Source organism: Talpa europaea (genome assembly GCF_964194135.1).
Source record: "Talpa europaea genome assembly, chromosome: 4".
In the NCBI taxonomy this organism is placed as follows: domain Eukaryota; kingdom Metazoa; phylum Chordata; class Mammalia; order Eulipotyphla; family Talpidae; genus Talpa; species Talpa europaea.
In genome coordinates, this window is record NC_140070.1 from 39523019 (window position 1) to 39538542 (window position 15524).

General features: G+C 33.9%; 1 protein-coding gene across 1 annotated transcript in view; it reads right to left on the reverse strand.

Annotated features, from left to right (window-relative positions):
* WRN (WRN RecQ like helicase) overlaps nucleotides 1–15524 on the reverse strand; it is a gene marked incomplete at both ends in the record, with an annotated part of 92839 nt that overhangs the window by 10248 nt on the left and 67067 nt on the right. Inside the window, 4 exons of the mRNA XM_084232599.1 lie at nucleotides 3257–3454; nucleotides 5674–5888; nucleotides 11467–11629; nucleotides 13942–14073. Of these exons, the coding sequence (XP_084088725.1) occupies nucleotides 3257–3454; nucleotides 5674–5888; nucleotides 11467–11629; nucleotides 13942–14073 (708 nt within the window). The remainder of the gene's footprint in view (nucleotides 1–3256; nucleotides 3455–5673; nucleotides 5889–11466; nucleotides 11630–13941; nucleotides 14074–15524) is intronic.

The window sequence follows — 15524 nt, forward strand, 5'->3', positions numbered from 1 at the left end:
GTATAGACACTCACTTGGGTAGGAAAGAACTGTAAAATTATTTCACATCTATGTCACATTGTGTATATGCTTTGGGTTGGCCAAAATGGTAAATTTAATGTTTCTGCCTGGGAACAAGCATGTGGTATGCACATGTACACAAAGTTATGTGAGACATCTGAAAACCATATAACTTCTAAATGTACAATGTCAGACAGAATAGAAAAGCAGGTCAGCCATTATCAGCACTTTGCAGAGATGCTGAGATATAGGTGATATTCAAAAAAATTTGATGAACAAATTTCTTAAATTGTTTTTTGCTTCACAGACTTTTTTGAGAACCTGCTAAAAACTAGAAATACACTTCTGAGGTAAAAATTAATGTATGCACGCATAATACTTAGCAGAATTTAATGGTGCTCATGTACTAACTGAAGTCTCTGAATCCTAAGTTAAAAGTTCCTGAAGAGGGGCCTCCCTGGTGGCGCAGCGGTTGAGCACTGGGTTGCCCGCAGCCTCTGTAGCGCCGGTTCAATACCTGGCTGCTCCCCGGCCACCGGAGGAGGGTCCCACATGGCAGGCCCTCCTGCGCTTCTGACTGTACCCAGTGCTTGTGTAAATAAATAAAAAATAAATCTTTAAAAAAAAAAAATTCCTGAAGAAAATATTTTTTTTAATCCAAGGGCAGCACAAAAGATGAATGAAACCAAGAGTTGGTTCTCTGAAAAGATAAACAAAATAGAGGAAACTCTAACTAGGCTCACCAAGAAAAAAAGAAAAAAACTCTAATAAACAGAATGAGAAATAAAAGAGAAGTTACAATAGAGATCACAAAAACACAGAGGATCATAAGAGACTACTACGAACACCTTTATACCCATAAGTTGGATTACTTGGGTGAAATGGATAAATTCTTAGAATCATACACTCTCCCAAGGCTGAATCAGGAAGAAATAAAAAATTTGAACTGACCAATTACAAACAAGGAAATTGAAACAATAATCAGAAATTTCCCAAAAGCAAAAGATCAGAGTAAGATGGTTTCACAATTGAATTCAAGCAAACCTTCAACGATGAACTAGTATCATCTTTCTCAAACTCTTCCATAAAATTTAAGAGGGAATGATTCCAAATATATTTTATGAGGCCAACATCACTCCGATACCAAAAGCAGAGAAGGATATCACACACACAAAGAAGAAAACTACCGACCAATATCCTTAGTGCACATAGATATAAAAATCCTCAATAAAATCTTACCAAAGTAAATTCAACAATACATTAAAAGGATCAAACATCATGAAAAAGTAGGATTTTTTCCAGGTATGCAAAGATGGTTCAACATCTGCAAATCTATCACTGTGATTCAACACTTCAACAAAAGGAAAGATAAAATCACATGATCATTTCAATAGATGTAGAGAAAGCATTTCATAAGATCCAAAATCCACTTATGGTAAAAACTCTCAATAAAGAGGACAGAAGGAAGAAACCTCAACATAATAAAGACCAAGTATGACAAGTCCACAGCAACAAGAATACTCAAAGATAAAAAACTGAAAGCTTTACCTCTAAGGTCAACTCACCTATTTATTGAAAGACTGTCAGCATAAAACAGCCTTGTACAAATCACAAGTCTTCAAGACTTAAAAGGTTTTAGTATCAATCCTGTTGCCAACAGATAACTGCAGTTGCTAGCAGATATTATTCAAGGAAACAAAAAACTCCAAATAGGCAAAACAATTCTGAGAGAAAAGTGGAGGAATAAAACAAAAAAATAGTGCTGGACAGCCACATGCAAAAGAATGAAATGCGATCATATGCAAAAATTGATTCAAAATGGGTTGAAGACTTAGCTATAAGACCTGATACCATAAAATACATAAAAGAAAACACAGGCAATACACTCCTGGACAAGGCTGCATGTGAGTGGCAACTTCAACAGCAACAAAAACAAAAATAAACAAATGGGACTACATCAAACTAAAAAGCTTTTGTGCCTTGAAACCACCACAAAAACAAAGTCAACCAGTGGACTGGGAGAAGATATTTGCACATCACATGAGTGACAAAACCAAACAACAAAGAGCCAAACCAAATAAAACCAAATAAAACCAAAAGAGGCAAAAGACTTACATAGAAACTTACATAGAAAAAAAGACATTCAAATGGCCTACAGCCACATGAAAAAAATGTGCAATAACACCAATTATAAGGGAAGTGCAAATCAAAATCACAATCAGATATCACCTCACCCTGTGACAAAGGTCTATATTAAGAAACCTGGAAACAGCATATATCAGCAAGGATGTGGAGGAAAAACTCATCCCTGTTTGTGGGAATGTAGCCTCTATAGAAAATTGGTGCAGTCTCTATGGAAAATGGTATGAAGATTACTCAAAAAATAAAAATGGAAAAACCACTATTATATTTTTTCCCAAACACCATGAAATATGAAACACACAAAAAAATTTTACATACTTCTATGCTCAGAACAGCATTATTCACAACAGCCAAGTTATGGAACCAACCTAAATGCCCACTGACAGACAACTGGATAAAATAATTGTGAAATATATACTCAATGGAATATTATTCAGCTATTTAAAAAGATGAAATAGTGCCTGTTAGGACAAAATACATTAATATTGAGGTGATTATGCTAAATGAAATACTCAGAAGGAGAAAAGACAGTTACCAGATGGTCATATTAATTTGTATAATATAAATAACCAAAGAAAACAAACTGGCAAAACAAGAAGAATATTCTCAGACTCTGAAAAACATGCTAGTTACCAGAGTAGATGAGGGAGAGGAGGAAGGGAACAGGGGATGGAAAGTGATAAGGTTTTATTTATTTATTTTTAAGATTTATTTATGCATACAAGAACTGGGGTACAGGCCAGAGGTGTGGGGGGTGAGAGGATTCACCAGAGACAGAGTGGGGAACAGAACAGGCAGACTGACCAAAGTACACTGCTGAGGGGAGCAGCAGGCAAGTCAGGAGAGGTCTGCTGCACATTATGGGTTTCTCCCTTGTGGGGGATCGAACTCATGCTGCAGAGGCTGCAGAGAGCTTCACAGGTTACGACTCAATCCCCTGCACCTCCAGGGAGGCCTGTGATAGTGTTTTAGCATGGGAAAGTTGGTAGATGGTAAGAGACGCACATATACATAGGGAGGTGTGAAGTTGCACTCCTCAAATCATATATTTACATAATTATTAGCAAATCAATAAAACTTGAAAAAGAAACCCAATTTTGTCAAATCAATTTACCTGTGAATGAGAATCCGTAAATAAATCGTCTATTTCTGGGTCACTGGATGGCTGATTCCCAGAAGTGAGTCTTGGTGAATTTCTGTCAATCTCTTCTTTTGATGAAATAGCACCAGGACATGTCCCAGCAACCTTTATAATTTTTATAGAATTCAAAATAGTTATAGCATGTGCCACTTTCTTTGCCAAACTAAATACCTAAAAAAGCAAAGCTAAGAAAATTTTTAGTATCCTGGAGTACTAAATTTCAACAACGATGGATATATTATCCATAAGGCATTTTTCCCCGAGTATCTTAAAGTAGTTTGTAAATAATACTGATTATTTTAGTTTAAAACCAAACTCAGTGATGTGGCAGGAAATAGCACTCTCTCTTCTCATGCAGTCAAGAAAAACAAAAAGGAAAGTAATATAAAAGAGGGTTCTGGGTACATAATGGCAGGAGCAGCATAGTTTTTATATCTGTACACATAGCATTGGAACAGTTAAACCAATTAGCAAAACCAAAATCTATCATCTACATTTATAATGAAACTAATTTTAAAGATATTTTTAGGATACCCAAACAATAAGCATGTGAGGAGAAACTACCAACAGCCATAAGACTTATATGGTATAGAGCCTCCTTGGAGGCGCAAGGGGGGTTAAGACGCAACCTATGAAGCTATTCTCAGCCACTGCTGCACAAGTTTGATCCCCAGCCAGGGAGCTACCCACATGATGCAGCACACCTCTCTTTACTCGCCCACTGCGCCCCTCAGCAGTCTATTTCAGTCAATCTGCCTGTTCTTCTCCCCACTCTGTCTCTGGTGAATCCTCTCACCACCACCCCCACCTCTGGCCTGTACCCCAGTTCTTGTATGCATAAATAAATAAATCTTTTTTTTTTAAAAAAAAGACTTATGTGGTATAGCATCTGTACTAGAAAAGGTAGAGACAAGCAATGAGGAGCCTAAGACATAGAATCCCAAAAGAGACACAGGTCTACACTGGAAAGCATGATAAATTAAGAACAGCATCTGAAAAGAGCAAGGCTTTTGCCCAACCCAATAGCAGTTGAGGGTCAATTGCTGACTGGTTACCAGTTGACTGGTAATAAGTGGCTAGAATGACAGGCTCCTATGAACTCTCCTGATCAGCTAATGCTGTCTTCCAAGAGAATGCCCATACTCAGGAGAAATGAAAGGTTAAATCAAAATTAAGCAGGAAAGATATAATAGAGACAAGGGAAGAGAAAGTTCAAATAAGTGGCAGAGCTATGCATCTCATAAACCAAATTTCCATATTCTGAACATTACACAAAAACAAAAGGAGAGTTTTTTGAACTTGGAAACACTATATTGAAAATGCAGGAAAACTTTTATAAAGATTACCTTAGAACTGAAATGCAGTTTCTAATACTCTAGTAAATATTAGCAATCATCTACTACCATGCTGTATTTATCATCTAGGAACTAAAAGTCTGTTTACTTAATTATTAGGTTTTATAAACTTTTAACATAGATTTTAGATCTGGAAGATACTGAAGGTCAAATTTTCAAATTTATACAATCATTTAATAGAGTCACATTATCAAAGAAGTTACTCTGTTTGTGGTTACTTTTTTTTTTAAAGATGTATTTATTTATACAAGAACTGGGGTATAGGCCAGAGGTGCAGGAGGGTGAGAGAATTCACCAGAGACAGAAACACTGCTGAGGGGAGCAGCGGGTGAGACAGGAGAAGTGTGCCATTCCATGTGGGCATCTCCCTGGCCTGATGGGAATCGAACCTGTGCTGCAAAGGCTGCTGACAGCCTCACAGCGCTGTGCTCAACCCGCTGCGCCACCAGGGAGGCCCTCTGTGGTTACTATTTACCTTACACCAGAGCAAGGATTTTCTAAACATTTAATTTTAATAAAATATACTATCTAAAACAGCACTAAATTCATGGTCTTTCTCTGGTCATGCAAAAAGCACATTAAGATGTACTAAGGATCCTAACCAACAAATTGTCCTTCTTAGATACTTAACAGGAACAGAGCGTGATTAATGACAGAATAATAAAACATTTTCAGGGTATTTCTAATAAATTTGTTTTCATTTTCATTAACCACATGAACTTCCATATGCCAATATTAATTACAACTATGAAAGAGTTTCCAAGCTGTATATTTACTCTGATGCAGCAATAAAATATAAGTTGACTTTCCACACAATACAGATAGTGTATCTGTTTAGCATATTATAATAACTACCCTTTTATTGTATTTTTTAAAAAAAATCACTTTCTCAAGTCAGATTTATGAAACGCAAAGAAAATCATAGCACATAGATTCTTTAAAGTAGTCTTATGTCAGAATTTATAACAGTTTAAAATATAGCATTCTAGTATAAACAAACTAATACTATATGAAAATTCAACATGTAATTAACACCTTGGTATCAGTGCATACTTCTTCCTTGCTTCTCTTAGAACTTGAACAGCTCTCTTCAGAGTTGGGGAAACATCTCTTTTTGTTGGAATCATAAGAAGGTTGACATAACAGTCTGTTGTTCAAATCGTTTCCCAGAATCCCAATTGCCATGTGGATAAGGTATGTGTCAATGTTTTCAGGAACAAACAATCTAATTAGTTTCATTTTGTATGTATCTGTGAAAGATGAAATAAGATTTTAAAATAAATTACACAACATTTTAGAAAAACTATGAGTTGTTGGGCCTTCCCGGTGGCGCAGCAGTTGAGTGCTGGGTTGCGAAGCTGCCCGCAGCCTCTGCAGTGCCAGTTCGATCCCTGCCCACCACGCGAGGGTCCCACATGGCGTGCAGACCTCTCCTTCCGCCCACTGCTCCCCTCTGCAGTGTACTTCGTCAGTCTGCCTGCTCTGCTCTCCCCTCTGGCTCTGGTGAATTCTCTCTCACCCTCCAGCGCTTCTGACTGTACCCAGTGCTTGTATAAATAAATAAATTAGTTTAAAAAAAAGATTTATTTATTTATGCATACAAGAGCTGGGTTACAGGCCAGGGGTGTGGGGTTGAGAGAATTCACCAGAGACAGAGTGGGAAGCAGAACAGGCAGACTGACCAAAGTACACTGCTGAGGGGAGCAGCAGGGTGAGTCAGGAAAGGTCTGCTACGCCATGTGGGTTGCTCCCTGGCTGGCCGGGGATCGAACTCATGCTGCAAAGGCTGCTGACAGCTTCACAGGCTGCGCATTAACACCTTGAGCTACCAGGGAGGCCCCCTCCCCTGAGAATTAAAACCACCATTCACAGAATTGTTTCTAAAGTAATTAAGTTATGCTACAAATTCCAGATGCCAATTACAAGTTAATTTTTTCAAATAACTTATTTTGAAAATAGAAATTTTCAGCTACTCATAGCTGTAAATAAGATGCTAATAAAAAAGATCCTTTCAATGGCTATTATAGAGTAACAAAAAGACAACAATTATTTTAAATGCGTATTGACTGAGTTATCTGGGAAAGATACATCTTATTTTCAGAGTCAAGTAATTTTTAATCTTTTTGTATCTCAACAGATCTGACTCAGACTGTCAGTCTCTTCACATCTACAAATTATGTAGCATCCTAGAAACCACTATTCATGTTTCAAACCTTCTTCCCAACATCACATTCATCTGTAATGCTCTACAGGACTATAAAGCTAAGCAACTTAGAACTTATTCACTGAACTTCATGTGATTTATAAAACTGCTAATAAACATTTCTAACACCAATTCAAATTAACAACCAAGTATTTTTAGATACCAACTTGAAAAGGTGGTCTTTAAGTGATTTCATTTTCAAGTTTACATTTCCTTTCTTCCAAAGCTCTTACCTTGCTACTCCAGGACATCCCCAAAAGAGTGCAGTTTTGTTTTGTTTTTTTAAGTCAGAAAGATAATAGCCAACAGAAAGTAGAAAAGTGGACTCTTTGGCTATTAAGCATATACTCTTTTTCTAATTATGAAGGTGCATAACTGATATTTAATCATGATCTTGAAAAGACCAGATTACCTCTAAACATAATAAAATCGTCAATATTACCATCACACCTTAACAAAACTGAAGTTTTTTTGACCCTTGGCCATTATACCATCTTTATACGCTGAAATTCTATCAACTTTATTACTTCACTATTTTTATGACTGAGAAGTCTTCCTTTATATGTGTCTATTAGAATTTACCTTGAGTTCTCTTTCATTTGTCTTTTTCTTTGAAAATAAAAATGTTCTGATGAACATTATACTACAAGTATCTTTCCATTTTTTTCTAGGTACTTACAAGTGGGATTGCTAGCTCAAAGGTTATACAAATTTGATACACTGACATATATTACCAAGCTAGCTCTGACTTATATACAAATATCACCAACCACAAAATGACTGAGTCCTCATGACGTGGCTTGTGTGGCTAAGAAGCTGAGTTCTTAATTTTAAGTATTTTTAATTCAGTTATTTTTGATTTAGTTAGAAAAATGTTAAGTACCTGAAACAACTTGGATATCTTAATTTACCTTATTCAATTGTAAATTTTATGAAAGCTAAATACAAATTAAGTATTTCAAGTTAAAATTTAGCATTCAGGGCCTCCCTAGTGGTGCAAGGGGTTAAGACACAACCTAATGAAGCTAGCTGCAGCCACTGCAGCACGAGTTCGATCCCCGGCCAGGGAGATACCCACATGGCACAGCAGACCTCTCCTGACTTGCCTGCTACTCCCCTTAGCAGTATATTTCAGTCAATTCGCCTGTTCTGTTCCCCACTCTGTCTCTGGTGAATTCTCTCACCTCCTACAACTCTGGCCTGTACCCAAATTCTTGTATGTATAAATAAATCTTTAAAAATTTTTTTTAAATTTAGCATTCATAATTGAGATGTTATAAATGTAAGACATACCTGATTTCAAACGCTTAGTACCATCTCATCAATAATTCCTATATTAATGTTGGAATGATAAAATTTTAAATATATTAGACTAATTAAATTATAGTTAAAATTAATTAGCTATTTACTTTTACTTTAATGAGACTACTAGAAAATTTTTAATTGCTCATGTGACTCACATTACATCTTTACACATTACATCTGCTCTAGAAAAACCATACAAATTTTCCCATGCTCTACCCAACTAGTATTATATCTATTTTCTTCTGTATTTTATACTGTTAAACTATTTTAAAAAGAAAAAGTGAGGTATTTTATTCCATTAGACTCAATTTATTTCTAAATTGAGATGTATAAACATTTCCTGTCATTTAAAAGCACTATGAGTTAATAAATGTATAGTTATTATACTGCAATAAGAACATAATTTCTTGATAAAATTAGAAATTTCACATATTAACTTGTACATTTCCAGTACCCTTTATACTTTTATCTTTAAGAAATCTTATAATATGCATACAGAAATAAGTGGTATCTAACTTTAAATATGCCTCTTATTCTGCCTTAACTTTCCAAGCAAGTTAGTGCTGAAAATATCTACTGGAGAATGAAGTAATGAACACTGGCTACACTCCTTCACTACTCTAAAAGAGATCATATTACCTCTACTTTTGTGGCAGGTCCCTTGGAAGCCACCCTTAATTTTCCAGCTATATGCACATAAAGAATGGGAGAATGAAATCATTTAAAATATTACCTAGGCACCTCATTAAATGTCTTGCTTAACTTATTATTAAGTATAGTTAGAATCTCAACTCCATAAAAGGAGCTTAAATTACATAAACAGGGAGAAACTCAAAGAACAAATATCCATTTAAATATTAAGTGTTGAATCCATTTAAATATTAAGTGTTGAAAGGACAAAATCTATTTAGTAAAGAAAACAGCATTAAAAATAGACATCTGATTTCTTAATTCACAAATGCTTTCCTTATAAATAATGTAATAAAACAGAAAATTTCTCAATTCAGGGTCATGCAAATTAATTACCAATTGCCTTGTACATGAAAATACTTAAATTATAGTTACAGTTAAATAAAAAATAACAAAATGTCTAAATATTTCATGTAGTATGCATATCTTCAGTTCTTATTATCATTTAAAACTCAACAATATTTTCTTCAATAAGAGAATAATATTTTATCAAGGAAAAACAAGAATTCAAAAGTAAAATTTTACCTCAATAAATGATATTGGCTAAAAAATAAAAAATAAATAAATGATATTGGCTATAAATGTACAAAAGAAATAAAATTTAGAGCTCATGGTTGTCACAATCTTCCAAATTTTTTCAAGTTTTGCTTTGGAAGTAAGCAACAATTAATATACTTCTTCATATTATATGTACAACCTACATATAGTGCATTAACAGCAAAATGAAAGACTGCTTAAAAACTATATTCAATAGTGTTCTCTATTGTCTTTCAAGATTTCAATTAACTTTTATCTCTGAATAAAATGTATTTGCTATATTCAGTGTTTGGTGATAAAGACAAATGTTTTAACTAGTTTTAGTGACTAATGATTTCAAATGTTTTTCTCATCTCTCTAGTAATTGTTGAACCAGACTGTGCAACTGTTGAAAAATTTTCTTTGTATATATTCTGCTTGATTTATAGTATTTCTTAATTTAAAAAGTGATCAGAAATTAAATTTGCTAAGCTATGAATATAGAGGGTACTACACATGGTAGAAAATATTTAAAGACATAGATACATAAAAATATTAAAATGAATATAATGAAGTATATTATTTATTTGTTAAAGATTTATTTATTTATGTATACAAGAACTGGGGTGTAAGCCAGAGGTGGGGGGTGAGAGGATTCACCAGAGACACAGTGGGGAACAGAACAGGCGGACTGACTGAAATACACTGCTGAGGGAAGCAGTGGGCGATACAGGAGAGGTCTGCTGTGCCCAGTGGGTCACCTCCCTGGCTAGGAATCGAACTCATGCTACAGTGGCAGTGGAATGCTTCATAATGCTGAGGCTTAACCCCGTGCGCCACCAGGGAGGCCCCTGAAGCATATTGTTTTACTCATCGATTGGAGGCATATAAACCCAAATCCTATGTCAGGATTAGAAACTGCATATTTCTTTCTTTTAAAAACTTGGCAGTACAACTTCCATATAGTTTAGAAAAAGAAAAAGTCAGTCATTAGACTTGATATAATATTAAAAAAAAAATTGTGACTCCCTCTATAGGCCTCAGAAACAGGGTGGGAGTAGGGAAGTGAACATTTATTAATTTTCAGTTTCCTTTCCAAGTCTAAAATTCTATAACTTTACAGCATAGCTGGCCCTTGAACAACGTGGATTTCTTCTGTGCGGGTTCATTTATGTGTGGATATTATTCTGTCCTCTAATTCTGCATTCAGTGGATTCAAAAAACTGCAGATGGCATCACCGCAAGATTTCCCCCACCGTGACCCCCGCTTCCCCACATAGTTCAAGGGGAGTTTTACATGACTTAAAAAACAAATTAGCAGCACTTCTAATGTACCTCATCCTTACCTTTGTAAAAAGTAGGTAACAAATTGTATTAAAAAGCTTCTATAGAACAAGCAAAGGGCTCAGCAAAGTTCTGGTGCAAAGCAACATAAGGAAACCCTTCTTCAAGGGGGCTTAGAGAACTTGATCTACCCCTTCATCATCAGAATGACTGACATCACTGACTTGATTAGAAAGGCTACTTAGCAGCACTATTTACAATAGCCAAGCTATAATATATAGTACATTCACCATACTGTAGAGGGGATCCTTATACTTTCTTTTTTTTTTTTTTTGATCCTTATATTTCTAATACACAAACAATAATGTAAACCAAAGTTACCTTAAATACACACAAATATGATATACATGTTTTATATAAAATATGTATTTTATACATTATATATATTAAAGAAAAGGCTATATTTAAGTGAAATCAATGACAAGGAATAAAAAAGATTTGGGGATAAACTAGAAGTTGGTAAGGTACAGAGAATGAATATGAGGGGAAAAGGTTTTTTTTTTCATGCAATAAGAAAAATATTAGTAAAGTGCATTAAATAGGAGAGGTGTGGAAGTTGTAATCTGAAGATGAAAAGGAAAACAAGACTATCACAGGCTCAGATTTTGCTGTTTCTAAAACAACAAAAAAGATACAAAAGTAAGATTTTCATGGCAGCATACAGAGTTAATGTTGTTAAAAATGAAAAATATTAGTGGATGGCTTGTTTACTTCATCTGGGTCCAACGACTCAAGTCATTAAGGGTGCAGGCTAGGGTCATGGTTATCACCTGAGTTGATGGGAGGGTTTCGGATAACATCAGCAATAATCTTCTGAACCTCTGGAGTCAGGCCTGCTCGCTCCATATCAACAGGGTAGCCAGCTTTCACCGCTTGGGATAAGTGCATGCCAACTTCTGTGAGAGGCAGGATTCTATTCTCAGCTATATTCTTCTAGAGAAACAACAGCAAAACAGCCAGTAAGTTTTACAAGTTCCCACTACATTGGAAATAAAATGTACAAAACCTTCAGGAAGTAAATTCATTGAGAAATAAACAATGAACTAAATCTTCGCTTAAAAATTTTAACTATTTCTTTAAAACTACCCACATCAAACTTCACAGGTTCTACTCCTTATACTTATTATAATGAATAAAACAAGATCACCCAGGCTTAGATAAGAAATCAATCCTTGTCTGTCTGTTGTTACTCACTTTCAAACCTGCTAGGTAGCAGTGTAGTCATCTATAAATCTAATGGCTACCAAGCTTTTGAAAATATGGAAGAGTATAATTCAATATTCTATGTATGTGAAAAAACACACATTACTTTAGCTACATGAATTTCCAAAACACAAATTTTAAATAGCTTGAGGATAATACAAGTCTCCAGGTACATTCTATAAAAAGTTCCTGAGAAGACTTTAGGAGGTGTTTTCAATTGGGTCTGGTCATAAAATAACAAAACACAACAAGGGCTGTCACTACTTTCCTAATACAGAACTTAACATGAATTGTGTCAAATTTACGACAGTGTTACAAATTTATGTGGCTTTTTACACAAATGCAGCTTCAAATCCACTTAAGATGTGCATTAAGTAACTTAATGCATTTTTTTAAACTCTCAGATAGTTTAGTCACTCAGCTTCTGTTTCATTATTCTCTATTTTAATACACTTGGAAAGAATGAATTTGGATTGCATTTGTAAGAATTTTGATACTTGCACAATATAGAATATTTACAGTAGTATTTTCACTCTTCAAAGATAAGTTGTAAATTACTTTCATTAAATATCTACCCTTTTTCTACTAAACATTGTGTACCATGTGTGCATAATATCAGAGTTATTTGATACCAGGCATCAAATTACCTAAAACTAAATTGTATTATTGCTCCTGATTAATTGGTCCGTAGGTATGTTTAATTTGTGGTTAACTGGCAAATCCTCTCAGACTCCTGGGAGGTACATATAAAAACACCATATTACAAAATAAAATATAATCAAATGATAGCAAAATCTTCAAATATGAAGCTATACTACTCTTTATATCCTTAACCATGCATCTCTAATAGCATACATGAAATCTTCTATTATAGCTATACCAGAATTCATTTTAATCAGAAAACTAGGAAGTAACACTACACAGATAGTCAAATTACACATATACAAGCATATTTAACACATATATGTAAATTACCATTTAAATAAGAGACTAACTTGAAATTTCTATTTAACAAGTGATTTGTTTCAAAAATAGTAAATGGAATTATTAACCTTCTTGTAAATAGCTTTTGGATTTTTAATTAAGGAATTTGACTAATTAGAATATCTACTAAGTGATTAAGAAAGGTTATAGACTATTTTTATTAATAATATGCCTTAGCCAAAATTGAAAGTGTGTTAAATAACCTACTAGATAGAGACACAAGGATTAAAAAAAGTAGGCACTGGACCAAATAACTTGTTCCAAATCAATTTAATGTTACAAAGGATAGGAATTCAAATTAGTTAAATTTAGCTGGAACTCTCATTCTGTTCCTATTCCATTACGATATACTCTCCATTTTATACATTAAAAAATCTTCAACAGCTTAAGGATTTATATCAGGACAATGAACACATTAAATGTGACCATTTATCACAACAGATATTTTTTAAAGAGAATTAGGTATGGTTTAAAAAATAGAACAACACTAGCAAATGTAAAGTAAAAAGCAAGTTTTTTTTTTTAACTTATGTGTAGCTTCTTGAACATTCAGAGACACTATGCATTTTTATATACATAAACAAGGGTGTATGAATATAGAAGCATGCATATATACACAGACACATTCATGTTTTTCACACTGCTCTGCATCTTCCTTTTTTTACTTAGTAATATCTCTTGAAGATTATTTCTTATCAATATACATACTAATAGTTTTATTTATTTTTTTATACTAATAGTTTTAAACCATTAATTCCATTTTTTTAAAGCTTTAAAATATGGTTAACTGTAATATCCCTAAGGTGTCAATATGTTTATCAGTACCTGTGATACACCATGGTCAAACTTTATTTACTATTTCAACTTAATTGGCAAAGGTAAGCTCAGCAGAAAAAGAGAATAATATTCTGTAATAAAAATAAACATGAAATAAAACAATACAAAATATCATAGGATTTGAAGAAATTTATCCTGAGACACACCTGTAATATTGGAAAACTGATAAAACATGTTTAGATCAATTTAAATATTCTCTCTAAATGGAAAGTAATACTTACCAAAGACATTTTCTTTCCTTCGAATAAAGAATATGTGATGGCTGCAGAATCTGAAAGTGAGCAGGCTTCATTATTCACCACCAGACTTTTCTTTTGCCCTTCCTGAGGTTCTGTGCTTGAAAAGACGTCTGTCTACAAAATTTTCAATGTAACAAATGATGATTACTCTTATCAATATAATGATAGATCAAATATCAATATTATCTTTAGGAATTGGGGAAAAATACAAATATAATTTCTAAGAACAGTCAGAAATTCTCCTTTTTTTTTCTAATAGATATAAAAGGGCAAATATAGATAGAGGGAATGTTACTAATAAAATATTTGTAATAGCAACATGGCCATAGAACTACAAATTCCTAGTCTCCCCTTTAATCAGTAAGAATTAAAATTAAACTCTAAGGTACACTCTACCTCTAAAGTAGTTACCTAGTTCCCTGGGAGTGAATATTGAATGAATTCATAAAGAATCTTAATTAAGTGTGATACTGTAGTTATAAATTTTGCATATATAGTAAAGAAATACATTACGACTATATACATAAAGTTAAAAACAGATACATAGAAACTGTGGCTCTAAACTTAAAAGTAGTATACAAACTCTTAACTATGGTTCCTCCAAAGTTGTTTAAAATAAAGAGGGGGTAGGATTGAAAAATAAGAATAATAAAGAAATACTGGAGTTTTTCTAAAGCCTGAAAGGTAAAGAACATTGATAGTTATGATAGAATTATGATATATGATTCACATATATGAACAGTTTCCCTGCAAAATGCCTTTACTTTCTAAAACATAAAAATCAATACCAAATTAAAAGACTTAATCCAATGGAACTTGGTTTATTATAACCCATGCTAGTCCATTCCTACTCTAAACAAAAAGTGAATTTGTAGATTAGTTTGAAGATTTCCTGGGACAACAACTGCTTGGACAAACAAAGAAATCATACCATGCCACAAGACCAAGGGTCTCCAGGTTATTTCTATGAACATCCAGATTTTTGAAGGAAGGATAACTGTTATTAAATGAAAACGAGTGTTTGTAAGCCCTAATACTGTCAAGTATGGGCTTAAATCTAGGAATGCCAAAAATCAAAATCCCAGGACTACAGTATAGTCTATACTTGAATGCAACAATGGCATACTCCAATGCCAAGATCTTGGAAATATGACCACTGTGAATTACATCAGCAAATCCATGAAGATTTCAGGATTTATGGGGCCAAATCATATGAAGTATGACTAAAAGGTTTAAAAACATCCAAAATATACAGCAAAGTAATCTAAGAGTAATAATTTCAAGGAAGGGTTAGAATGTGATTCTAATAAACAAAAATCTGATCAAGTCATATATGTACAAAAGATTATGTGAACAGAAAATGATCAATTAGCAGAAACATCTAAATAGAAAAGGTAGAAGGGCAAAAGCAGGCAAAGCCTACTCAAGTAATACCCAGATGAGAAGACATTCTGGCTAGTTAGGTTTTAGTAGTGCAGTTCCCTTGGTAAACAGTGGATGAAAATGCCTCAATCTGCCTTTGTTGCGAAGAGATTACTTTAGAAGCTATCAAAATTTCTCTTGTT